Source organism: Dromiciops gliroides, chromosome 1 (genome assembly GCF_019393635.1).
Source record: "Dromiciops gliroides isolate mDroGli1 chromosome 1, mDroGli1.pri, whole genome shotgun sequence".
NCBI lineage: Eukaryota > Metazoa > Chordata > Mammalia > Microbiotheria > Microbiotheriidae > Dromiciops > Dromiciops gliroides.
In genome coordinates this window covers 13,718,777-13,745,783 of record NC_057861.1, presented here as the reverse complement: position 1 = coordinate 13,745,783, position 27,007 = coordinate 13,718,777, and the positions used below count along the sequence as shown (strand labels likewise).

The following is a 27,007-nucleotide window of genomic DNA, read 5'->3' as shown; positions in this document are numbered from 1 at the left end:
TATGATCCCAGATCTTTTTTCAAACCAACTGCTACCCAGCCATGCCTCTCCCATTTTTCGAAATGACTTTTTTAACTTAATTGTTAAACTTTATATTTATTCCCTGTTGGAATTCCATCTTATTAAGTTTAGCTCATCTAAGGTAAGGGCCTTAGTTTCCAATTGGGTGCATGGAAGGGCCAGGTGTCAGAAATCCAAGCAGCAATCATCAGGTAGGCTTGGTGTAACCTAGACTTTGTGGTTTACCTTCTTTTTTTTGTTTGTTTTTGTTTTTTGTTTTGTGGGGCAATGAGGGTTAAGTGACTTGTCCAGGGTCACACAGCTAGTAAGTGTCAAGTGTCCGAGGCTGGATTTGAACTCAGGTTCTCCTGAATCCAAGGCCAGTACTTTATCCACTGCACAACCTAGCTGCCCCCTTGTGGTTTGCCTTCTTGAATGGGGTTGGTTGGGGTAAGAAGGAGAAAAGGCTCAGCAGACTCACTACATCTTTGCCAGCCAATGCATTATCCAAAGCAAGGGTAGAAGGGCACAACCCAACCCCCACAATGAAGTACCCCACTTCAGCTAGTGATTCTGTACCTCGCCAGCCCCTGACCACAATAGGAATCAAAACCCATAAAGAGTCATACTCAGCAATTGCTCCCCACCGGACCCCCTCCCCCACCCGGTCCAAAACATCTTCCATATATCCACTGTTTTGTCTATGCCTCCCTCCTCCCAACCAAGGTCTGTGGTGAGACAGATATATATATATATATATATATATATATATATATATATATATATATATATATATCCTTCTCATTTTGTGATGTCACAATGATGTCAAATAATTATGTACATTACATATGTAATTATAAGGTTTTAGAATTATGGCCTTTGGGAATTAGAACTTTAGACTCAGAATCTGGGAATATGAATTTAAGATTCATGTAATCTTGGAAGACAAAAATCTTAGAATTTTAGAACCCCCAAAAGTCAGAATCATGGGGTTTGGGACTAATACTCTTGGAATTATAGAATCAACCAATTTTGAACTCAGAATCTTAGAATATGATACTTGGGGATATTCAAGGGTTGTGATAATTCTAAAAACACAGAATCTTTGACTCATCAGATTTTGTAAGTTAAAATATCATAGACTCAGAGAATTGTAAAATCTTAGATCTTAGAACTGGAAGTGTCTTTTGATGGTATTTCATCCACCTTTCCAGGGTATAAGGAAAATAGCACGTGTCTGCATGTGCATGTGTGAGTAAGGTATGGAATACTGATAGAAAGTATTGGCCCCTCACTGGCTACAAATGTTCACAGTTAATTTATGGACCCAAGAAGATTAGGTAATGGAATATTAGGAGCCTGGAGAATAGGATCTAAAGATCACAGATGTAGAAATGGAAGAGATCTTCAAGGCCACTCATTCCAGCCCCCACATTTTACAGATGAGCCCCAAAGACATTAAGTGACTTGCCCAAGGTCACAAACTACCAAGAGGTAATATTGGATTCAAACCCAGATCCTTAGACGCCAATGCTCTTTCCAGTGATGACCTCATAGCTGATGGCGCAGATCACTTCCCAGAGATGCCAGATTCTAATAGAAGGAATGTGTTTGGGGCATGGAGAACTTTTATTCAAATCGTCAAGAGTATGTTTAGGCATAGTGGAGGGGAAGGGATGAGAGAGGTGAGAGCTGGGCAGCCCATCACCCTGAGGCATCCAGACAACTCTATACGTAGTGGGAGCCTCTCAGGCTTTGGTCAGTTTCCCAATGTTGGGGCCACGTTCTCACTTGGGCAGACTGGTGGGGATGGGGAAGCAGCCCCTCTGGTGCCACTGCATGTCCCGAATTCGACGGACGGACTGGATCTGGGGCTGGTAGGCAGACCACTCATTCCAGTGCTTGAACTCGCCTGGCTCAAACAGATACTGGTAGCCTCGGTAGCCGGGGTACTGGTAGCCGACCCATCTGAAAGAGGAGAATGGGATGAAGATGGAGACTCCTTAGCCTGGCATTCGAGCCCTTCTGTGCTCTGTCCACACCAGAGTTAAACAGGTAGCCTTATTTCCCTTTGCTCCCCAACATCCTCACAGGCCTGGTTCATTGCCACTTCTTTATCTTTTGCACATGCCTGTTTCCCTTCTTTTTAATGATCTCAGTGCACCCATCTGAATTGCTTGCTTCAGGCTAAGCCCAAGTTCCACTTCCTGCACGATTCTTTGTATATATCCTCACAACCCTCTCCCTACAACATCCTCCTCCTCTTCTGAATTCCTGATGTGTTGTTTCAGTAATTCATTTGTCACTGAACATATACTTCACAGGCTTAGATGGTAGATTATAGACTATCAAAGATGGGCCAGATGGGGGTTGGGGAGGGAGGACCAAGGTTCTGAGAACAGAGGATGTCAGAGCTTGGAGGGATCTTATAACAGAGGATGTCAGAGCTGGGAGGGGCCTTAGGACAGGGGGTGACAGAGCTGGGAGGGGCCTTAGAACATGCAATGTCAGAGCTGGGAGAATCCTTAGGGTCCTAAAATATAAACTATTAGAGCTAACTGGGACCTAAGATATAAATCTGGTCCAACACCCTCATTTTACACATAAAGAAATTGAGATCCAAAGAGCAACTTCCCCCAGGTCCCCTAACTAATGGATGTCAGAAGCAGAACTAGAACCCAGGTCTGGTACAAAGGGCCCTGTGGAAACTTACGTGCCACTGGGCACCCTCACGCTGCCCACACGGTCACAGAAACCATAGGCCCAGAGACTGGGTACATCATCCTCATGAATCTCCATCTTGTTCCCCTTGAAGTTGGTACATTCAAACAGGCAGATCTTGTGATCTAGAGAGTCCTAAGGGAAAGAAAGGAGCCAGAGCCTCAGAGAGTGGAGGTAGGGGCTGAACACTCAGCCTGGACGGTGGCTCAGAACCATAAGGCCTTCGTCCCCTTCACTTCCACCAAGGTTCATACCCAACAGGTGATTGTCTAGTCTCTACTGGAAGGCTACGAATGAAGAGGAGCCCACCACCTCTTGAAGGAGCCTATCTTGCTTGGGGACAGCTCTTATTCTTATGAAGCTTTTCCTTTTATCAACCCAAAGTTAACCTTTCTTTTCAAATCTCTACCCATCATCCCTGGTTCTGCCTTCTGGGACCACCACCACCACCACTACCACCGTCAATGATGACTACGATGACAAGGACAAGGATGAGATGATGACAACAAACCTAATCCCTTCTCCTCAAGTCAGTCCTTCAGATACTCAAGGACAGTTATCATGTGTCCCCTAAGTCTTCTCTGATTCGAGGCCAAACACCCCCATTTTGACTGGAGTGTACATGAAAAGGCATGCTATAAGACTAGACTGGATGGGCGGGCCAGGAGGAGATGATGGAGGACAGGTCTGAATGGATATTCCCAAAGTTACCTCAGGAAAATATATGAGTTTTTCATTGTGAGTAAAAAAAAATTTTTTTAAACCCTTTAGCTGAAACACATGCCTACAATGCTTGGGAGTGAGGGAGGGAATAGGAGGAGTGTCATTGTGACTAGGCAGTTCTGACCAATCCAGGGAGCAGTGGGAAAGGAGGGATGTTCTTCCTCAGTGTCCTGTATATTGAGGAGACTCTTATCCATTGGATGTAAAGTCTAAGTGCCCTCTGCTAGAATCACCTCCCAGAGCAGATGATTACCCATTGTCAACAAGCAGGTAAGAGAATTTATTCAAGCTAAGGAACATCGATTTAGAAGGGATGTTAAAGGTCATTAAGTTCAAAACCCTCATTTCATAGTTGAGGAAATGCCAAGTCAAGTTACTTGATAGGTCACTCAGCCAATATGTGTCAAAGACAGGAATTAAATCCATATCTAGGACCCTATGCACTATACCTACTGACTCTTAGGTGTAGGGGGAAGGGGGGTGATGGCTTCAGGTGAGGAATCTACAACAGAGGCTTCCCCCTTCTGATGGAGAAGATGGCAGGTGGCAAGATGTTTTGATGCCACAATAAATAAAAAGGCATCTGGGCAAAAATTCATACAGGGAAGTTGAGGGAAGGGCCAAGGAATAACCTCTCTTGTTCATACAGGGTTAGAGAAAACTCACTGGAACTGAGAAATCTTAGGAGCAGGGAGGCCAGAGCTCAGGTAGAACACAGTATAAGGCAGGGACTGGATGCTCTGAGTAGGAGCCTCCAAGACAGAGAAGGGGATACTTCCTTGGCCCTCTGCCCTGGTCAGACCAGACAGCTGGAGGATTATGGTCAGTTCTGGGCAATGCAGTTTAGGAAAAATCGGGAGTCGCTGCGGGGGAGGGAGAAATCCAGAACTGGTAGTGCTAATGTCTGTAATTCCTGCTGCCAAGGAGACTGAGGCCCCTTGAACTTAGGAGCCAAACTTGCCAAGTGGTCCTCCTACTTCTGCCCAAAGAGTTCCAGTGAGGAGAAACCCTGGAGGCTACTCATTCACTCTGTCTATCAATTTTTGGGGGGTAGAGTTGGGGAAAAGGGGTCTAGACCTCTGATTTTATCAGTGTAGGAAATTCCTCACATAGTAACTTCCTGCCCTGATGCAACTCGACAATTCTGTAACCACATCCTAGAATCAGAGGAGCAAGGGATCCTGCATGCCAAGTAGCCCAACACCCTTCGCCTTACAGATAGGAAAACTGAGACTCAGAGAACAGAATATCTTGCCCAAGGTCACACAGAGGTCATCTGACTCCAAACCTCACACTCTTCTGAATACCATGAAGCTTCTTAGGATTTTTAATTTAATTGAGCTGCCTTGGCCCCTGAGAGATTATGACTTGCCTCGTGGGTCTTTTATTGGTCTTTTTGAGTCCATGGCCAGCCTGCCAACCACTCAGACATCCTGTCTCTTGCAGTTTATCAATATCTTTCCTGAAGTACGGTGCCCCAAACTCAACAGAACACTCTAGATATGGACTGACTAAGGCAGAGGACAGGAGAACCATCCCCTCCTGCTTTGGGGGCTAATGGACTTCTTGATCCTCAACACATACTCTGGGATTGAGTAAATGTCTTACGGAGCCATGCATGGTCTCACTATCTTCTCCTTTCTTCCCACCTCCCTTCTTCAGGTCCCTTTCTTTGCCAAGGATCCTCTCTTCCCCTCCCCGGCCCCCAGCTCTTACCATCTTGATGGGCCGGAAGGACATGAGGCAATCGCTACGGTAGCTGCAGGACCAGGTGTCCCATCGGGGATACTCGCCCTTTTCCAAGATAAACATCTCTCCCCGGAAGTTGGACTGCTCAAAGGCCACCCATCTGGGCCAACGATCCAGCAGACATAAACCAAGGGGATAGAAGCACCAAAGGCAGATGGCAGGCAGAGAGGAAAGAGGCCATTAACAAAAGTCAAACAATCCCAGTGTACTTCCTATTTCCCTCTGCCCCACCCCCACTTCCCAGCAGGGTCAGCTTGGGGAGGGAGGAGTGCATTAGGTGGGGGAGTAGGGTAGCTGCCCTTCTTTACTTCTGAATGGAGAAAAAAGGTAGAATAGTGTTTGTAGGACAACTTCGTGGGAGGAGAGGATCTCAAAGCACCTAGAGGCAGTGTGTTCCTAAGAAAACCACCAGCATGGGATTGGAATAAAGGGATCTGACTGCTTGGCCCAACTCTGCCACAGAGCAAGCAGCCCTGTGAGCAGCAAATCATTCCAGGGTTCCCCTGAATCTCAGTTTCCCCATCTGTTAAATGAGGGGATTAAACTAGAGCAGGGTTTCTTGACTCTTTTTTGCATGTAGAGAACCCTTTACCAGTCTGCTGAAGCTTATGGATGTCTCAGAATAATATTTTCCAATACATGCGATTACAATTAAAGGTTAAAATTACTCTAAGACTTTTGGGGCATCCTATATTAAAATAGAGTTATCAATGTATAGTTATCCATATATATATATACACATGCATATATATTTTTCAAGTTCAAGGACCCCAGGTTAAGGATCCCTTAATCAGGGGATGGTTAAGATCCATTGCCTTGCTGCTAGTACCTTATGGGCTATTAAACTCTGTGCTGGTGAACTGAGTTCCAAGGGGAAACTTGAGGAGGAGAGAAGAGGAAAAAGAACCAATGGGGAAAGTTACAGGGAGGAAGATTTCAGTTTGGGATAAGAACAATTTTCCAATCAGATAACATATCCATGGTGCTGTGCAAACCTTCAGGCACTCTCCAAATGCTAGCTGCTGCGCCATTCTCATTCTTGGTATCATTCTTATTATCTTTTTGTTTTGAGGAAGGGACAGACTCAGACCTGCTATTTCCTTGACGTGGGCAAATCCCAAGGAAGAAATTCCCTTTACCCACACAGACCCTAGAGAGCATCTGTCATCTGGGCAACTAGGTAGTATGGTGGATAGAGAGCACTGGGCATGGAGTCAGGAAGACCTGAATTCAAAACCAGCCTCAGACACTTTTCTGCTGTGTGACCCTGGGTGAGTTACTTAATCTCCGATTGCCTTGGTGTTCTCCTCTGTTAAATGGAGAATATAGCAGCATCTACCTCTCAGGGTTGTTGTGAAGATCAAATTAGATAATATTTGTAAAATGTTCTTAGCATAGGTCCTGAACACATAGTGGCCACTGTATAAATGCTACCTACTTTAACCCTTGGGCAGCTAGGTGGTGCAGTGGATAGATCACTGGTCCTGGAGTCAGGAAGACTCAGCTCCCTGAATTCAAATCTGGCCTCAGACACTTAATAGTTGTGTGACCCTGGGCAAGTCACTTAACCCTGTTTGCCTCAGTTTCCTCATCTGTAAAATGAGCTGGAGAAGGAAATGGTAAACCACTCAAAGTCGGATATGACTAAACTGATCCTTCCTTGTCTTCCATCTAGTCCAACTCTTTGATTTTACAGGTGAGGAAACTGAGGCTCAGAGAAGGGGGGAGAGACTTGCCCAAGGCCATGACTTGAACCCAGGTCTTCTAGACCCCAAGTCTGCTGATTATGAAGATGTACCTGACATTCGGAGCTGTCCAACAATGGAATGTTCTTAAACAATGAGCTTCTGCCACTGGAGAAGTGCACTGGATAGTCACTTGGCCCAAACCCCCAGTTTTCCAGGTTTTTGCAGAATTGCCCAAGGCCACATAAGAGTCTGAAGCAAGACTTTCAAACCCAGGTCTTGTGCCTCCAGATTGAGTATACCCATCATGCTTCCATTACTGACAGAGAGCAGAGATGTGGGATGGTCTCCCCTGGGCTGTGCTTATTTTTGCTCTCTGCTTTCCAAGAGGAGCCAGCAGCCTTGGCTGCAGCCTCCTTTGACAGACTCAGCTTTCCTGGTAGGAGAATCAGCAGTCTTATTCTCCCCCCCCCCACCCCCATGTGGCTAGTGAGATAATCAAGTGTTATCCAGGAAGAATCAAAAACTGAAATGTTGCCTCTAACCAGCCTTAGCTAGAGCCAGCAGGAATTGGACAGAGCTCATTAGCTTACTGCCTCTAACTTTAAGGTGAGAGAGGAAAAGGGCCCTGACCTGGGCTAGAAGTCAGGAAACCCTGGTTCTGGTCCCAGCTCTGCCACCAATTTGCTGTACGACATTGGAAAAGTCACTTCCCTCTGTGAATCACTGTAAGGGGTCTGGAAGACCACTTTGCCAAGGATGTCATAGAAGGCATTCATGATGGTAAGGATGGCTTTGAACTAGATGATACGATCTACAAGGATGCCTGAACCCCAGAAATGGACAATTCTATTATGTAACCTCTTCCTATGGGGGGGGGCAATTGTGTTCTGACAGGGACCCTTTGAGCCAAAGGAAGAAATGTCTAATGGTAGAATTTCAGGGGCCAGCAAAGGAGTTATTTTGGTAGTCCAGAGGGTTCTTTGCTCAGATTGCCCTAGTCTCCAGGGGTCTTAAAGAAACTAAGGTATGTTCTTTCTGAACGAATGTTCTCCTTAGCTGTTTTTCTTTACAGGACCCTGCGACCCCCTCCCTTGGGCTCCCTCAACCCCAGGTTTAGTATACACTTCTCTCTCTGCAGAAAGAAAAGGTTTAGAAAGGAGAGGTAGGACACCCAACCCAGTGGGGAGCCCAGCTGAAGTCCAGCCCTGGAGAAATGCTCCAGGTTTGAGTCACTGCCACAGAAATAAGTTTCAGAAACCTAAAGAGGCCTTAATTTAGCCTACCACATCTCTGAAACCTCTGTCCCTGGCAGGAGCACAGGGAACAGAAAACTCTGGGGCGGAGCAGGGATTGTGCTGAGCCCATGAGGTTCAGGGGCTGGGACATTTCCTGAAGCTGGCTCCCAGGTCCCACTGTGGCTAGCTTAGGGTGGGAGGAGATCTAAAGACAAATAGTTCTGTTCTTCAGCCTGCTCCCCTATTGCTGCTCCTCTGTGGGGCAAAAAGTATAGAAAGTCAGAGGTGGGAGGGCCCTTAGAGCAGAAAATGTCTGAGCTGGGAAGCATCTTAGAACAGGGAATGTCAAAGCTGGGAGGGGCCTTAGAACAGGTAATGTCAGAACTGAGAGGTAGCTTAGAACAGGGAGCAGTCAGAATATTGTTAGAGCTAAGAGGAATCTTAGAACAGAGGACATGAGAGTTAGGAGAGGCCTTAGAACATGGGATGTTAGAAGGGACCTAGGAGAGCCCCTAATTAAAATCCTTCATTTTATAGGAAGACAACAAGCTGGTGAAAGGAAGACAAATTGCCCAACAAGCCACAGCGACTCAGTGGGAGAGGCACTGCCCAAAGCCAGGACTCAAGAATCTCCCAGTCCAGTCTTTTTCATGCAGCCATAGGAGGTGGGAGTATGGGAGGGAAGGGGGTGGCATGGGGCTGTGCCCTGAATCAGATACAGGATCCCCTGAGCTGTGACCACAGGAATGTGTGGCAGGGCTGGGCCCAAGACAGAATCATAATGGGGCAAATTTTTGGTCCTCTGCCACCCTTTCCCCGACCTCACGCAGACACTCGGACTCCCTCTCTGCCCTTCAGTGCCCTCCCTGTCTTCCTTTCTGCCCTGCAGAAGCCCCAGAGGAGACAGCTGTCCATCTCAGCACTACTGGGTTCGGCCTCTTGGCTGACGCCAAGTGGACCCCAGTGAGTCCCTGGCTACAAGCTGCGATCCTGCCCCCGTCTCTTATGGAGAGGAGACCCTCCCAGAGCCCCAGTCGGTCACACTCACGGTCCTGAGATAACAATGATGCTGCGCACTCGGTCGAAGCCTCGGTCTCCCAGATTCATGCACTCCCCTGAGAATTCTACACGACGGCCTTGGAAGTTCTCCTGATCAAAGACCACCAGCTGGCCAAACCACAGGGGAGAAACAAGGTCAGAGGGTGGCACCAGAGGAGACACAAACAGGGTGGCGTGGCTCCGGTCTCAGAGTTAGGAACCCTTGAATTCAAATCCCACCTCGGACACTAATTTTGTGACTTTGGTTAGACCATTCAATCTCTGTATGCCTCAGTTTCGTCACCTGTAAAATGAGGGATTTAGACTCGGCGACTTCTAAGATTTCTCCCAGATCTGAATCTATGATCCCATGATGCATTCCCCTAATATTCCAGAGGGAGGGGAGCTAGACCTGCCCCATAATTCTTTCTTTAGTCTTCCCCCTTGAAGATTCAGAGAATACCAGAGCTGGAAGGGAATTTTACCCCCCTCACTTAAGAAAAGTTAGGCCCAGAGAAGGTCCTGGGTCTGCGGTGATAAGGCCAGTGAGGGTCAGAGCAGGGAATCTCTGTGGGTCTTTTTCCATTTGCCTGACACTTGCCCATTCTTAAGGACCGGTGTTAAAACGCCATGTCTTTTGGGAAACCCTCCCAGCAGATTAGAACTTCTCTGATAGAAAGTAAGCCCCTTGAGGGGAGGGACTGTTTTCATTTCAACAATTTAACAAACATACCCCTGAGAAGCTTCCCTGCTACTGGGAAGATTTAACATATATACAAATGTCTGGTCGTTTCTCAGATGTGTCTGACTGGGATTTTCCTGGCAGAGATACTAGAGTGATTCTCCAGCTTATTTTACAGACAAGGAAACTGAGGCAGACAGGGTGAAGTGTGTTGCCCGGGGTCACACAGCTGGTGAGTGTTTGAGGCTGAGTTTGAATTAGGATCTCCCTGAATTCAGGCCTCCAAGCCCATCCCTCCATCCATCGCCCCTCCCAGCTGCCCTATATATACAAGTAAGCACCCTCAAAGTGCATGCTGAGTCTTGAAAGGAGGGGGATGCCACTAACTGGCAGGATCAGGAGAGGCCCTGTTTGGGAGGTCCCCTCTGAGCCCTGTTTGAAGGAAGTTTTTCTATTTCCAGCTCCAGGACCAGTGCTTTGTGCACAGTAGGAGACCCATGGACAGTGGGTCTGGAAGGATTCTCAGCCTTCTCTGAACTCAAAGACTTCCTCTCTGTTCCTTGGAGCACCCTTCAAGGCTCAGCTTGAGGGCCAAGTCCTTTAGACCCTTGCTGATCCCCGCCCCCCATATTGTTAGTGCTGGCCCCTCGCACCACTTTGTTTTACTTCTCCGAACATATGTTATTTACATCCCCTTGTCTTGGAGCAGATTTCTGCCAAGCAGCTGTGTCTACACATGGCCCATCCTGCTTCTCTTCCCTTAAACTCTGAGCAAGAATTCAGTCTTCTGACCCAAAGACTCGGGCAGGGATGGAGAAGGGGGAGGCTTCCGTCAGAAAATGCTCCTCCCTCCTCTGGAGGGCTCTTTAGAAATCGCCCCAGATAGCTCTTCTCTTTCCTACCCGCTCTGGCCCCGATCTCTGCACTCCTGGAAAATTCATACCCAATACTTACTTACAAACAAGAGCTGCATTTCAGGTGGTAGGAGAAACAGGATAGAATCACACGCCCTCGAGCATCAAGGGGTCTCAAAGACCAGCTAGTCCTACTTGTATCTGAACAGGGATCCTTCTAAAACAGCCCAGAAAACTGGATACTTTGTTGTGGTTGTTCAGTTGTGTCCGACTCTGCATGATCTCATGTGGGGTTTTTTGGCAGAATTACTGGAGTAGTTTGCCATTTCCTTCTCCAGCCCCTTTTACAGATGAGGAAACTGAGGCAAACAGGGTAAAGTAACTTGCTCAGGGTCACACAGCTAGGAAATGTCTGAGGCCAGATTTGAATTCAGGTCCTCCTGACTCCAGGGCTGGCATTCTATCCACTGCATCACCTCGCTGCCCTGTATGCTTTGTAGGATCATAGATTTATAGCTGGAAGGGACTTTAAATGCCGTTAAGCCCAACCCCCTCAATATACAGATGAGGGAACTGAGGCAGATAGAGGTAAAATTACTTGCCTAGGGTCACACAGCTAGTGAATATCTGAGGTGGGATGTTGAACCTAGGTCTTCCTGATTCCAGGTCCCAGAGCTCTATCCACTAGTCTACATGATCTCTGGTCATTCTTTGGTTCATCCTGTGGCTTGAAGGCCCCCATTGAAGGGATACTGGGTTGTATTTCTTGAGGAAGCCCATTATAGTATAAGACGACTCTGCTTGCAAAGAGACCTTAAGTCAACCTGCTTGGCAATTGTGACCTGTGACATCCAGTTGAATATGTCTGTCCTCTCTTTCACATTGCTATCCTTCAGATACATGAAGACCACTATCACATGTTCTCTGATCTTCTCTTCTCCTGGATACCCCCACCCTCACCCCTAGGCCTTTCAACTGATTTTCATGAGGCATAATCTCAAGGTTGCCCAGTGGTTAGAGCACCGGACCTGGCGTCAGGAAGATCTGAGTCCAAATCCTGCCTCAGACACTTGTCCTCTGGGTGACCCTGGGCAAATCACTCAACCCTGCTGGCCTCAGTTTCCTCATCTGTCACATGAGCCGGAGAAGGAAATGGCCAAACCACTCCAGTATCTTGGCCAAGAAAACCCCAAATGGAGTCATAGAGAGTTAGACACAATTGAGAACAACTGAACAACAAAATCTCAAGACCCTTCAGCATCCCAGTTGCCTTACTCCGCACCCTCCTTCTTCCTAAAATATCATTGTTAGAAGTGACCACAATAATCTGGATCTGATCTGACTAAGACCATAGCCCTAAAGCCATAAATGACCTTGGAGGTCATCTAGCCCATCCCTCTTATTTATATTTAGTGGAGGAAACCCAGAGATGTTAAGTGACTGGCCCAAAGTCACACAGCATGGAAGATAGGATTTGAACCCAGGCCTCTGACTCTATAGTTCCACAGTCCTAGATGCTCTATCTCCCAATGTATCACATTAGTTTTCCTGGCTGTCCTATCACACTGTTGGTCCATATCATGACTCAGATGGCAGTTCACTGAGACCTCTGGATCTTCTTCGTGTGGCCCCCAAAGGTCCCTTGTTACTTGGAGGGGACAGAGAGAGATGGGGGAAGCCATGCCTTTTTGGCCCTTACCCGGAATCCTCCCATGGGCAGGTCCCCAACCTTGGCACTGGGGATGGGAACAGAGGCAGGAACCAGAGCTGGAGCGGGTACAGGAGCAGGCACTGAGGCAGGTGCCCCCTTTTCCTTTCCCTCCGTGGCTGGGCTAGCAGCAGTAGTTGGGGCTGTCGGGGCCTTTGCAGGCTGGGACATGGTTCCCACTTAGAGAAATCTGGAAGAGAAATCTGGACTTCAAAACAGGGACACCTTTCATGTCTCCTCCCGCTTCCCTTAGCCATACCCACCTTATCTCTGCCAGTCCTAGGCAGACTGTAAAATGAGGGGGTTTGGTCTAGATTAGGGGCTCTTAACCTTGGGTCCACAGACCCCTTTGGATAGATTTCAAGGGGTCTTTGAACTTGAATGAGAATAAACAATAGTATATCTTTATTTTCACTAACCCAAAAGTGACACTTAGCATTTCCTTCACTCATGAAAGCAATATACAAAACGTGGAGTCCATAGACTCGACCAGACCACAAAAGGCTTCTGTGACACAAAATCAATAAAAGAAGATTTCTTTTGCCCCCTTCAGCTCTATGCAATCATGACTCAGTCAGACCCTCTCAGTTTATATAGTCCCGGGAAGCTAAAGCCTGCCCAATATCAGGAGAGAGTGTCTTGCCCTTCTGCCAGCTATGGGCAGAAACATTAGGATTTGTCAGTAGGACACCCCTGCTCCTCACATCTGCTACTGGATTTAAAAAAATGAACAAATGGGATCTCGGAACCTTTCTGGGCTGGGTTATTTCTGCTAGCGATACTAACCACTCACGTTTCTTTAGCTCTTTAAGGGTTTACAAAGTATATTTCCATGCAATCATTCTACGAGGAAGCTGGTGCAGGATTTGTTTTCTCCCATTTCATTGATGGGAAAACGGAGGCCTAGAGAGGGGAAATATCACAAATGTCGAGGCCGCACAACTGGTAAGCCAGAACAGAAGCTCCGCGTGGGTCTTCTGGACCTCAGTCTCTCCTGGCCACATACAGTATATTTTAGGAAGTGGAGCTGGGTTGCTCAGTGATTAGAGCACTGGACCTGGAATCAGGAAGACCTGAGTCCAAATCCGACCTCAGACATTTACGAGCTATGTGACCCTGGGAAAGTCACTTAACTCCGGTCTGCCTCAGTTTCCTCATCTGTTAAAAAATGAGGTTAATAATAGCATCTCTCTCCCAGGGTGGAGGTTAGGATCAAATGAGATAGTTGTAAACCTTAAAGTTCTACAGAGATGCTATAATAGTTCTTTGTATCATTAGGAAAGACCCTCCCTATGTTCTTCTCTCGTCCTAACTGGGCATTGGGTTCCCTCAGAGAGGAGTCCTCTTACCTGGGGAGCGACTTTGTCCTGAGTGCAGGGGTCTGGGCCGGGGCTGTGGTTGGCAGTCTGGGGCCACTCCCTGGGTTTTATAGTCTGGCAGCAGCAGAAGCCTGTGGGGGGCCACACAAAGGAGGCGCTGGGTCAGCAGGGCTCAGGGGCTGCCCCTCAGAGCTGCGCTGTCATCACTTCCTTTGGAGAGAAGATCTGGGGGGTGGGAGGAGCCAGGGCCCGGGCCCCCTCTCTTTGGCCCTCTCAATGCTGAGTGCAGCATGTCCCATTATGTCGAGCACACAAAGCCCTCAGGGGCATTTTCCCACTTCAGCTCATCTGCTTCATGCCAAAGGCCCACTTGGTGAGTGGGTTTCCCCAGAAGGGTCCCCCTGGCCCCCAACCATGGGACACATGCCCATTCCCACTGGAAGCCTGACTTAGGATCCTGTCTATTAGGATCTTACCCTGCTCACCTGGAGGATTTAAACAAGTCACTTCCTTCTCTTGGCCTCATTTTCCTCATCCTGATAGATTATAAACTCCTTGAGGGAAAGGAATGTTACTTTTTGTATCCAAGCACAGCCCGTGTCTGGCATGCAGTAGGCACTTAATAAATATTTTTCCATTGCTTAATTGATCTCTAAAGTAAATGACAAAGGGCCATCAAATCTTTGGGTTGCTGGGGATGCTAGAAGTCATCTGGTAAAACCCTCTCATTTTATGGACACCCCAAAGGGGCTGAATGACTTATGCATAGCTTGGTGCAGAGCAGGCACCTGAGCCCAGTCAGTCAATCAACAAGCATTTATTAAGCACCTACTATATGCAATATATTGAGCTGAAGAATGGGAATGTAAAGAAAGGCAAAAACAGCCCCTTCCTTCATAAAGCTAACACTTGAATAGGACCGGATATTAGGATACCTCCCTTCCTACTATAAGGCTGCTAGGTGGCTCAATAGCTAGAGCCTTGGCTGGAGTCTGGAAGACCTGAGTTCAAATCTGACCTTAGACTCTTCCTGGCTGTGTGACTCTGGGCAAGTCACTTAACCCTATGTGCCTCAGTTTCCTTATCTGTAAAATGAATTGGAGAAGGATGTGGCAAACTACTCTTTGCCAAGAAAACTCCAAATGCAGCCACAAAGAGTCGGGTAAAACTGAAAAGACTGACCAGCAAAAACAACTTTCTGCTCTACCTTTATTCCCGTTCCTCTCCCTCACGCTTGTATTCTTCGCATCTAGAACTGGAAGAGATTTTAATGACCTTGGAATACAATCTCTCTTATTCCACTCAAGAGAATTAGAAGTGATAATGAATATGAAACTGCTTTGGACAACATAAAGGGTTATCTATGGTGAGAGATAATCTCATAGAGCCTCAACTTTTCCCCTACAAAATAGGGACACAAATATTCGTGCTGTCCATCTCACAGTGTTATAGAAGGGAGAAAGGGAGGAAATAAGCCTATAGTAAGTACCTGCTGTATGCCAGCACAGCATGTGAAAGTGCTTTACAAAGAACCCAGGGCCCTTTTCAGGAGAACAAAGGAGGCACTTATAGTGCTGGGCAATATACTTTAAATTTGAGGCCAAGAAGCCTTGGAATGTTCTGGCTGTGTGACCTTGGCCATGTCATTTCATCTCCAGGCCTCAGTTTCTCCACCTATAAAATAACAGAATCAGACTAGATGACCCCTAAGATTCCTTTCAGCTCCTCATCTGTGATGCTTTGGGTTTTTTTTTTTTCTTGTTGTTGTTGTTTTTTGTTTTTTTTGTTTTTTGTGTGGGGCAATGAGGGTTAAGTGACTTGCCCAGGGTCACACAGCTAGTGTCAAGTGTCTGAGGCTGGATTTGCACTCAGGTCCTCCTGAATCCAGGGCTGGTGCTTCATCCACTGAACCACCTAGCTGCCCCCAATCGGTGATGCTTTGAAGGGACCAAGAGTTTTACAACTTTGCTACACTTCCTGTTCTCTTACCTAGGTCCACCTCTCCATCCAAATGGACTGTAGCAGACCAGATTTTGGCCTGAGGTTCAGGGCAGGATGGGGCCTTAGAAGCCAATTAGTGCCCCATTTAACAGAGGAGGAAACTTAAGTCTAGTGACGTTGAACCCAGGTGTCCCAACTATGCAGGTATCTCTCCAGTGCCTTACTTAGACATGTAGAGTTTCAGGTACCCTCAGGTTCTGGTGTCAGGTCAGAGCTGGGCTCCTTTTCCCTTTTCCCCATTCCTCTCCCTAATGACCTCCCCCTGCCCTGCCCATGATGCTTCCTCCTCTCTCCCTGTGCCTGATCCTGGCTGGCTGCCAGGCTCTCTTCTCTGCGCAGACACCTCTGTTCCTCTTATCTCTCATCCTAGGCCAGGACAGAGGGAAGAGAGTGGGGAGAGGTGGGCACCTCTTGCATTTGCCTTTGGAGTCTGAGCCAAGGACCTGTGGGAAGGTTCCTGAGGATGAGGGGACCACCCACATTTCCTGGGGCTTTGAAGTAAGGCCAACCACTTCCGCAAGCTTCCAGTCGCTGCTTGGAGTGCCAAGGCCTTGGCTGCTAGAGCTGCTTCTCAAGAGGAAGTTGGGGGCAGGGGTGAGGTCTCTTTGGATGGCAGATCAAGTTTTCTTCTGGTGGAGAGAATGGGGGTCTTTTCTGTGGAGAATTGACCCACCATTTTCTTGACTCATCACTGACACTGACACAGTTCTGGTTCCTAGGTCCAGGCTCTCCCCATTGCACTAATTCACCTCTCAGTCCTCCATGATCACCTGTGAAAAGACACTTACCTCAGATGCAGATAGCCATTGTCACAGGCATTCATGTGGCCCCATGAGGTTGGTGGCCTAGAAGGTGACCCACAGGAGCATCTCAGCCCCTGACAGTGCCTGAATAAGGTCCATCTCAACTTGAAATCTGATGACCCTGTGATCCAAGGAAGATGGGTGGCAAAGTGGGAAAGTGAGTGGCAAAGCTCTGAACCTTGAGTCAGAAAATCCTGAGTTCAAATCCAGCCTCAGAAACCTACTAGCTTTGGGCAAGTCATTTAATCTCTGCTTGCCTCAGTTACCTTATTTGTTTTTGTTTTTTAGTGAGGCAATTGGGGTTAAGTGACTTGCCCAGGGTCACATAGCTAGTAAGTGTTAAGTGTCTGAGGCCGGATTTGAACTCAGGTACTCCTGACTCCAGGGCCAGTGCTCTATCCACTGCGCCACCTAGCTGCCCCAGTTACTTCATTTGTAAAGTGGGGATAATACCAGATCTAACATCCCGGGGTTATCGTGAAGACCAAATGAGATATTTGTAAAGTGCTTTGCGAACCTTAAAGTGTTATCTAAGGGGCAGCTCGGTGGCGCAGTGGATAGAGCACCGACCCTGGATTCAGGAGGACCTGAGTTCAAATCCAGCCTCAGACACTTAACACTTATTAGTTGTGTGACCCTGGGCAAATCACTTAACTCCAATTGCCTCAACAAAATAAAAAAAGGAAAAAAAAAAAAGGAAAAAAAAGTGTTATCTAAATACTAGCTATTATTAGAATGGCTATCCTATAATGGATTCTTACAACCCAGGCTGGTAAAAATAGAATTCTTCTATTTGGCAGGGGCTCCCCCTGCACTTCTTAGGGAAGAGGGGGTCTTAAGTCTCTCCTCCATTCAGGAAGACCACAGCAGGACTTCCAGCACATCAGTGGTAGCCGCTAGTGTAAGCAATGCTCCATGCCCACAAGGCCCCATCTCTATGTGGAAGTATGGACAATGCCATTTCCTAAGGATGTTGGGAAGCATGGGAAAGTGGGGAGAACAGGGACATAACGCCCCCTCCCCAGATTTCCTGGGTCCCTGGGGCTACAGGGAAGAGATGGGCTGGCTGTTCCCTCCCACTGCTTTCCCCAGGAGGAGGGAGAAGGCCAAATAAGCTCTGAGCTCAAACTGGAGACTGTGGCGGCCCAGATTTGTATGGCTTTTTTTCTCTCCTGATCCCCTTCTTTGTTCCTGGGCAAGGCCATCCCTGCACATGTGCTGACTAGGACTTTTAGGAGCCAGACTTTCTCACCCTCCCACCCCTCCCCTCTGTCCAAGGGCTATAAGAACCCAGGACACAGCTTTGTCTGCCAGGCCTGTTCCCTGTATTTTCCCTGGGGCCCCAGCTCGGTAAGTGGAGGGTCTGTGTGACCATCATGGAGACAGTGTGGAGACCTCATAAGGCAGGGGGAAGGGCAAAATGAGCACCAAGTTCCTTCCACTTGTAGGAGTCTGAGATTTTAATGTTTCCCTATGGTAACATTTTTGTGAGGTCTATGATTCTAAGGGCTAACTTTCCTTGTATCTGTGATGCTTAGTTTTTATTCTGAGAATCCTTCTCGTCAGACATCCTGTGTTCCAAGGCCCTTCCCAGCTCTGACATTCCCTGTTTTAAGGCCCTTCCCAGCTCTGACATCCCCTGTTCTAAGGTCTCTCCCAGCTCTGAAATTCCATGTTCTAAGTCCCCTCTGACACTCCCTGTTCAAAGGCCCTTCCCAGTTCTGACATTCCATGTTCTAAGGCCCTTCCCAGCTCTGACATCCCCTGTTCTAAGTCCCCTCCCAGCTCTGACATTCCCTGTTCCAAGGCCCTTCTCACATCTGATGTTCTTTTTTCTTGGTTCCTTTCCACTTCTGACATTCTATAATCCAAATTTCCTTACAGCTCTAACCGTCTCTGCTCTAAGTGTCCTTCTAGCACTGTCCTAATGCTCTGTTTATGTTATAATGTTCTAGAACCCTCCTCAGCTCCAGCATTCTATTTTCTATGATACAGTGCACTGGCTACAATTCTTTCGTTGGGTGGAATCCTTATAGATCCTTTTTTTTCCCTTAAAGAGGGGAGCCTAGGGCTGAGAGCTCACCTAAAGAAAGGGCAAGGATTCTCTGTGGACAAAATTCCTTTCTCCTCCCTTCCTGGTTCCCTCTTCTTCTCATTCACCTATTGCCTTTCCTTTCATTAGCTAGGAGAGGAGTCGCCATGTCTCAGCAATGTACCAAATCATCTGGCCACTGGAAGGTAGGCACAAGGACTGGGCGGGGGAGAAGGGCTGAGTCAAAGGGAAGCATCTGGGAACCCCTGGTGCAAATGAGTCCTGATTCCTGTGACCAAATGACAGGTCTGGGCTAGACTTGAAGTGCTCTGATGTCCCCTCCCTTAACCATGCCCTTTATTATTTCTCACCTTCTCTGAGCAGCCCCCCCCCTCCATCTTTACCTGCATAGAGGCATCTTGGTTGAAGTAGAAGCCCCAAATTAAGGAGACCTATATTTGAGGCCAGACTCTGTTGTTCACTCACCTTCCCCTCTCTAGTCCTGTTTCTTTAAAATAAAGAGGTTGGGCCAGATCATCTGAAAGGTCTGACCATGTGTAAGCCTGGGGAGGGGAGAGCAGCTGTGAGTGTACAGTGCACAGTCCCCAGGGACCGGACCCCACAGTCTCTAGAGAAGAAGCCCAGAAGTGGCAGGGGCCCCAAGGTTAGGGGGAAAGGGATTGTTTGGAGAGAAGGGAAGGAAATGCAGGCTCAGTATTGACTTGCCCAAGATTACACAGCAGGGCCATGCCTGGGACTCAGATCTCCTCTCTCCCAGGCTGCTTTCTCGTAGGACCATAATGCTTTCTTTCCATCAGATGACCCTAAACTGGGAGGGGAAGCCAAGTGACACAGAGATTGACTATAATTCATAAAAGTCTTCTTAGGCTAGAAACATTAGGCAGAGCATGGGAAGATGAATGGGGGTCAATGGAAAGTTTTACCTTTGGGTTCAAAAAAAAAAACAACTTCCCAAGTTCAAGACTGGGCAGGCAGGATTGGACAGCAACTTTTATTGAAAAGTTTAGTGGTCAAATTGAGTGAGTGGTATGATGTATCTGGTGGTACGGGCAGCTAGGGGGCATCATAGTGCATAGAGCATTTGGCCTAGAATCAGCATCTAAGTTCAAAACTGGCCTCAGAAACTTCTTAGCTGTGTGACCCTGGACAAGTCACTTAACCTAGATTGCTTAAAAAAAAAAAAGATTTGTATTTGGCCTCGGGGGGCAGAACCAGATGAAAATGACAAAGATGGAGCTGGTCCAATGTAGAACATAGTGAGTTCCCCTTTACTGGAGGTCTTTACACAAAAACTAGATGCTACTTGTTGGTATGTGGTAGTGGGGATTCTTTTGGGCCTCTGAGGTCCCTTCTAATCTTCATAAGATTCAGATGGTTGGGCTTTGCCCACTGGATCCTTGGGATTCCTTTCCCAGACTTTTGCCCCTTCATCAACTTAAATATGTCCCTCCCTCTCAGTTTTCTAGGAAACTTGGGCATGAGGTGAAGGCTGTACCTGGGGCAGGAGACAAGAGGCTGGGGGGTGGGCCACGCAGGACGGGCCTCACTATCCTGCCTCTTGCACCTAGATCGTGGTGTGGGACCAGGAGGGTTTCCAGGGCCGCCGGCATGAATTCACAGCTGAGTGTCCCAGTGTTCTGGAGGTTGGCTTTGAGACAGTCCGATCCATCAAAGTACAGAGTGGAGCGTGAGTTTGCTGTGTGGGGTGGGAAGAATCCTGGGGGCAAACAAGAAAATCTCTCCCCCTTGGGCACTAAGCTCACAGCTGACGCTGGAGTCCAGTCATCCAGCCTCCTGGGTTCCCTTTCTTGCCTCTGACACTGCACCTATTGTAGAATCCCAACTGAGTTTTCCCCACCTTATTCCCCTCAGTTTTCTCACCTTTGGCTTCCCTATTATTGGACCCATATTCAAACCACCTGCCCCCCACCTCAATTGTTCTCTCAAGTTGTTCTCCTCTAGCCATAGGAAAACTTGAACTAATTTATACTAACATGTGAATGACTATTATGTGTTTTTTAAAGGCCATATGTAGACAATATTGCTTAATCCAAAGACATGAAGCAGATTTCCTATGCCTGAGTGGATGAGATAATTTTGGCTAAAGGACCTTCCTGAGGCTGTTCAAATTAGGCCAGAAGGCAACTATCTACTCCACTCATGGCTGGATTCCATAGCATTTTGTTGTGGAAGTGGACCCAGGCCAAGAGCCAGTTTTATTTTCCCAGGTCTTTCACACACTCGAGCCCCCGGGATATGTCTGCATTTGACATCAGACTAATGAAAACACTAAGAGATAAACACCACTTAGGCCGGGATGAGCTCACATCCAGTTCCCTTTGCCTGGAGATTCTATTGAAATGACCCTTCCCCCCACCCCCTTAAAGCACTGGATCCAAGGTGGGGAATAACGTGTAGTAAGCCTGGAAAGGGAGGAGGTGCGGCGGGGGGGGGGGGGGGGAGTATGGAGCACTTTGAACGCCAAACAGCATTTTGTATCCGATCCCCGAGGCTCTTGAGGAGGGTGGGTCAGACCTGTAGAAGTGGGAACCACTGCAAGAGCTCATAGGGAAAGGGTGGAGCCCAACTCTGAGCTCAGTCACCCCTGCCTTCCTCTACCTGTCCGCAGGTGGGTGGGCTTTGAACACGCTGGCTTCCAGGGGCAGCAGTTTGTCCTGGAGCGGGGCGAGTACCCAACCTGGGAAGCCTGGAGCGGCAACGTCGCCTACCACGTGGAGAGGCTGACCTCCTTCCGTCCCGTAGCTTGTGCGGTGAGTAGCCCGTAGTTCAGTAGGTGACCACCCAGGTGCATCCCAACACTAAATGCGGTGCTTTGGTGATTCTGCGTGGACTAAGTGCCCATTATGTGCCAGCCATTGACCTAGATACCGCGGGTATAAAGACAAAGACAAAAGAGTCCTGCCCTCAAGAAACTTAACATTCTTCCGCTGGAAAGTAACATGTACTGTACCCAGCCAAGTGAGTCTAACATAGAAGCAAAGCAAATAGGTACAAATGTTGGTGGGGAAGAGGGAAAGAGCCAACAGCTGCAGCTGGGGTTTTCAACCATCTTTGTATCGCGGACCCTTTGGCGGTCTGAAGGCTCAGGACCCCTCAGAAGAGCGCTTTTAAATGCTTAAATAAAATACATGGGAGGGGGGGTGGGAGAAGCAGCTAGGTGGCACAGTGGATAAAGCACTGGCCTTGGATTTAGGAGGACCTGAATTCATATTCGACCTCAGACACTTGACACTAGCTGTGTGACCCTGGGCAAGTCACTTACCCCCCCCCATACATGGGATTACAAAGAAAACCAATTCTATGGAAATACAGTTGTATATGTACATATACATATACATACCCAAAATATACATGTGTACATGCATAAATATTTATATATACTCAAATAAATGTGTGTACGTATGGGTATATTCTATATACACACATATACACATACACACACAAGGGCAGCAAGACTTTAGGCACTCTATCATATATATATATGAAATATATATAATCTAATCTATAGTAATCACTTTGATATAATTATTATATTAAATGATATCACATGTATATGGTCTTAACATAATTTATTAATAATATTACTTGGGGCTATGGATTATATAATATGTAATATACTAATATACGTATATACTACTTTGATATAATGTTAATACATTACTATTCTATCATGATATATTGATATTAATATGTCATTATGTTAATGATATTACCCCAAAAGTCTTAATGCAGTTGAGTGACATGAACTGAGCCTTGAATAGACTAATAATAATAGTAATCATTATGGTTGGGGTAATAATACTACTATTTATAAATCCCACTTCCCATCTGTTTATAATTTACAAAGCTATTAAAATAAGTGTACCAATAATAAAATAAAATTTCTCAAAAGGCGGTGAGTTCCCCGTTGGTGGAGGTCTCTAAGCAGAGGCTAGAGGCCCACTTGTCAGGGATGTTGCAGAGGCTTTTTTCTAGTTTAGTTACAAGCTGGACCAGATGGTCCTTTTCCTTCCAAATTGGTGATTCTGTGATTTGGAAAAGGTCTAAGTACTATGGGTAAAGCTACGAGTTAATCTTGGGGCAGTTGGGGGTGGGGCAGGGCAGGGCTGTAAATATATGAGGCAGGAAAGATTCCTCAGGACAAAATCTTGGAGGATGCACACTGAAGATGATGAAGGACAAATGTTGTTGAGGAAAGATCATTAAGCAGGCATTTATTAAGCACCTACTATATGCCAGGCACTGCACTGGGGACTATAAATACAAAGTAGAACAGCTTCCACCCTCTAGAAGCTTATAGTCTAATGGTCTCCAAGAGGAATCGGGTAGAAGTTGCAGACAGGAACTTAGCCTTGATGTAAGGAATGAATTTCTAAAGATTAGAGGCATCCATAAGTGGAATGTGCCACCTTGGGGAACGGTGACTTCCCCCTTCCTAGCTCGCCCAGGAGAGGCTGCCTGCCTACTCACTGCAGATGTCAGGGTAGGGATCCCCACTGAAGTACAAAGTGCCCTGCCCCAAGAGCCTCTGCATTCCCTCCTGTGTTTCCTGTAGAACCACCGAGACTCCAGGATGACCATCTTTGAGCAGGAAAACTTTCTGGGCAGGAAGGGAGAGCTGAGTGATGACTACCCCTCCCTGCAAGCCATGGGTTGGGAAAACAACGAAGTGGGCTCCTTCCGAGTTCATTGTGGCGCGTAAGTAGATCTAAGAGCCTGGATTTCCTCTCGGGAGGGGCGCGCTGGGAGCTGGCAGAGAGGCAAAACTGCCTCTAGTTTGGACAGGAAACAAGCAGACAGAGGGAAGAACTTGATAATACAGTAGCTTGCATTTCTATATTAAGATTTCCCAAGTGAGTTACATGCATTATTTCATTTAATTCTTAGGTAGGAAATGATCTTTAGCATCTTCTTCATCTACCTAAAAGGATCATAGCCCTTAGAACTGGGAGGGTCTTTAGAAATAATTTAGTCCTGGTGAAGCATACTATCTGCCTTCAGAGAAAGAACTGAAGAATTAATATTGATCAAACACAGACTGACACAGGCTATTTGTCACTTTCTTTCATTTTTTTCTTTTATCCAAGTTTTCTTATACAAAATGACTAATATGGTAATATTATACATGATTGCACATAACCTGTATCTGCTTACCACCTCAGGGAGGGAGGAGGGGAAGAAGGAAAGGAGAGAGAGAATTTGGAACTCAAAACTTTAAATAATCAAAGTATTTATTTTTTTAAAAGTAAAACAAAAGAAAGAATTTAGTCCAAACCTCTCATTTTACATATGAGGAGACTGAGGTCCAGACAGGTTAAGTAACTAGCTGAGGTCACACAGAGAGTAAGGAATATAAGGTAGCCATGATAAAACCTTCTAATTCCAGTGTTCTTTCTGCTCTAATGAGCAGCCCTAATCTCTAGGTCCTCACAAGCAGGAAGGGAGCAGATAGTCAATACCTGCCCCAATATCCAATCAGTTTCTTTGTTGTGTCCCTACTGATGGATGATCTTTTTCTTTGGGAAATACATACTGAAAAGGGGATAGTGGTCTCAACCCAGAACCTGCAGCCACTGGGTCCTTTTCCTCTCCTGTGACCCCTGGGAGAGTATCTGATCTTGCCTCCCTGGGGTGAAAGGAGAGAGTTCCCTCCTCAATCTATGCTTGCTTTCCAGTTGGGTTTGCTCCCAGTTTCCAGGCTACCGAGGCTACCAGTATGTTCTGGAATGTGATCACCACTCAGGAGACTACAAACACTTTCGGGAGTGGGGATCCCATGCTCAAACCTTCCAGATCCAGTCCATCCGAAGAATCCAGCAGTGATAGCCCCCACTCCTACCCTGGAAATCCGGCCCAGGCTGCCAAGAATAAATGTTTGTTCAATCTCATCCCTTTGTTTTCATCATTCAGTTCTTTCCAAATTGTGCCTGCCACCCTCCCTGCCACTGAAATTCAGTTCAATTCTCTAGGCCCTCATGAAGTACCTACTGTGTGCCATCTTAAACTCAACATGTTCAAAACAGAACTTGAGTGACTACCGTGTGCCATCTTACACCCAACACATCCAAAACAGAGCTCAATATCTTTCCAGCCCAATCTGTCTCCTTTCCTGAACTTCCTATTACTTTTGGGATCCCCCTCTCCTCCTGATCACCCAGGCTCTCAACCTCAGTGATATTCATAAGGAATACACTTCCACGTTGCCCATCCTCCCCCCAGACTCAAATGCTTTGCTTTGGAGCGAACCTTCCTCATCTTGGGATAGGGTTGGGGGGGTTGCAAGCACAGTCACAAGTCCTTCAATCTCACATTACATAGAAGCAAAAGCTCATTTGCACTATGGCATATGTGAACTCTGATCATTGAAAGTCGAGCTTTGAGCAGCTGTTTTGGTCATTAACACTAATGGGCCTACAAAAGTCTTTCAGCAGGTTCCCTTGTGACTGCTTATAATCTACATTAGCAGTAGGGTAAACCTCGATTTGAACATGAGTTGACACAGACTTCCAGAGATAGTGGAGGTTAGGAAAGCCTAGTGTGCTATGGTCCATGGGGTCACAAAGAGTCAGATATCCCTCAGTGACCAAAGAACAATAATAACAAACTTCAATTCATGCTGAAAATAGTATATACTACAGGACTAGAACGTGGGTGTTATTATAGCCTTTAGTCATTTGGATAGAATTAACTTGTGTGATAACAAAAGGAAAAAAAACCACATCTATCCTGATCTCTTTGTCTTGATAGCTCTCAATTATATAGTCCTTGAGATCTGTAAAACACTTGATTCTCCCAACAACCCTGTGAAGCAGTGGCCATCCTTACCCATATAAGGGAAGGGAATCAGCATTTATATAGCATCTACCACATGACAGGCACTGTGCTGAGTGCTTTTTCCAAATTCTCATTTGGTCACATATCACAGATAAGGAAACTGAGGCTGAGAATAACTAAGTGACTTGCTGAGGGTCACACAGCTATTAAGTAGTGGAATTTGAACTCAGATCTTCCTAACTCCAGGCCAAGTACTTTTTTTAAATTTATTTTTTAATTTTTTGCTCATCGTTCAGTATTTTCTTAGTTTCCAGTTACATATAAGGATAGTTTTCAACATTTGTTTTCATGGGATTTTTAGTTCCAAATTTTTCTCTCACCCTCCCTTCCCTCCGTCCTTCCCAAGATAGAAAGCAATCTAATATAGGTTATATATGTGCAATCACATTAAACATATTTCTGCATTAGTCATATTGTGAAAGAGGAGTCAGAGCACAAGAGAAAAACCTCAAAAAGAAGGAAAAAAACCAGCCCCAAAGTAGAAACAGTATGGTTCAATCTGCATTCATAAACCACCGTTCTTTTTTTTGGATGTTGAGAACATTTTCTATCATGGAGTTCTTTGAAATTGTTTTGGACCATTGCATTGCTAAAAAGAGGCAGGTCTATCACCATTGTTCAACATACAATGTTGCTGTTATTGTGTTTAATGTTCTCCTGGTTCTGCTCCTCTCAGCATCAGTTCATGTAAGTCCTTCCAGCTTTCTCTGAACTCCTCCTGCTCATCATTTTCACATTGATTTTTAAAAACTTTGTGTTCTAAATTTTCTTCCTTCCTCCCTATGAAATTCAGCAATTCAGTATAAATCATACATGTGCAATTATGCAAAACATCTTCTCAGGGCAAAATATATTACTATACCCACTTGAGTGTGTATGTTATTTGCTCTTCGAGCCAATTCTGATGAGAGTAATGTTCACTCACTCCACTGGTCTTTCCCCATCTTCCCCTCCACTACATAAGCTTTTTCTTGTTTCTTTTTTGTGAGCTACTTTTCCCCAGTCCACCTCTCCCTTTCCATTTCTTCCAGAGCATTCCCCTTACCACTTAACTTTATTTTGAAGAAGTCATCATGGGTTAACTAGGTGACACAGTGGACAAAGCACCAGCCCTGGACCTAGGAAGCCCCTAGCCCATATCTGGCCCTAGACATAAGGCACCCCACCTTGCCTGCCCCACAAAAAAAACAAGGATAAACAAAAAATAAATACTTTACAGATATCATCCCTTCATATTCAATTCATACCTGTGCCCTCTAAGTATATTCCTTTCAGCTGCCCTAATACTGAGAAAGATCTTATGAGTTAGAAGTATTATCTTTCCATGTAGGAATGTAAACAGTTTAATCTTTTGATATCCCTCATGATTTATTTTTCCTGTTTCCTTTTTTATGCTTCTCTAGGGTCTTGTATTTTAAAGTCAAATTTTCTATTAAGTTCAGGTCTTTTCATCATGAATGCCTGAAAGTCTTCTTTTTCATTGAAGTCCCATTTTTCCCCTGAAAGTTTATAATCAGTTTTTCTGGGTAGGTGATTTTCGTCTGTAGTCCCAGTTCCTTTGCTCTCTGGAATATCATA

General features: G+C 46.3%; 2 protein-coding genes across 2 annotated transcripts; one reads left to right on the top strand and one right to left on the bottom strand.

The window, feature by feature from the left end:
* Positions 1-1,606: 1,606 nt before the first annotated feature.
* Positions 1,607-12,569, bottom strand: CRYBB1 (crystallin beta B1). Its single transcript, XM_043976287.1, has 5 exons — positions 12,390-12,569; positions 9,165-9,283; positions 5,161-5,293; positions 2,714-2,856; positions 1,607-1,968 (listed from the first exon to the last, which is right to left on the bottom strand). Exons 1-5 carry the CDS (start codon positions 12,567-12,569, stop codon positions 1,788-1,790), a joined length of 756 nt encoding a protein of 251 aa, XP_043832222.1. The 3' UTR covers positions 1,607-1,787.
* CRYBA4 (crystallin beta A4) lies at positions 9,177-24,418 on the top strand. The gene is made up of 6 exons (XM_043976288.1): positions 9,177-9,310; positions 18,704-18,759; positions 20,143-20,261; positions 21,204-21,345; positions 23,151-23,293; positions 24,271-24,418. Exons 2-6 carry the CDS (start codon positions 18,721-18,723, stop codon positions 24,416-24,418), a joined length of 591 nt encoding a protein of 196 aa, XP_043832223.1. The 5' UTR covers positions 9,177-9,310; positions 18,704-18,720.
* Positions 24,419-27,007: the final 2,589 nt, after the last annotated feature.

Bases quoted from the DNA above. Each gene is read 5' to 3' on its own strand.
- CRYBB1 (XM_043976287.1), bottom strand. From the start codon at position 12,569: ATGTCCCAGCCTGCAAAGGCCCCGACAGCCCCAACTACTGCTGCTAGC. The intron at 5,294-9,164 runs GTGAGTGTGACC...TCGTTGGCCCAG, and splicing joins ATCATTGTTATCTCAGGACC to ATGGGTGGCCTTTGAGCAGT. The intron at 2,857-5,160 runs GTAAGAGCTGGG...TCTTTCCCTTAG, and splicing joins CCTTCCGGCCCATCAAGATG to GACTCTCTAGATCACAAGAT.
- CRYBA4 (XM_043976288.1), top strand. From the start codon at position 18,721: ATGTCTCAGCAATGTACCAAATCATCTGGCCACTGGAAG. The intron at 18,760-20,142 runs GTAGGCACAAGG...TCTTGCACCTAG, and splicing joins AATCATCTGGCCACTGGAAG to ATCGTGGTGTGGGACCAGGA. The intron at 23,294-24,270 runs GTAAGTAGATCT...CTTGCTTTCCAG, and splicing joins TTCCGAGTTCATTGTGGCGC to TTGGGTTTGCTCCCAGTTTC.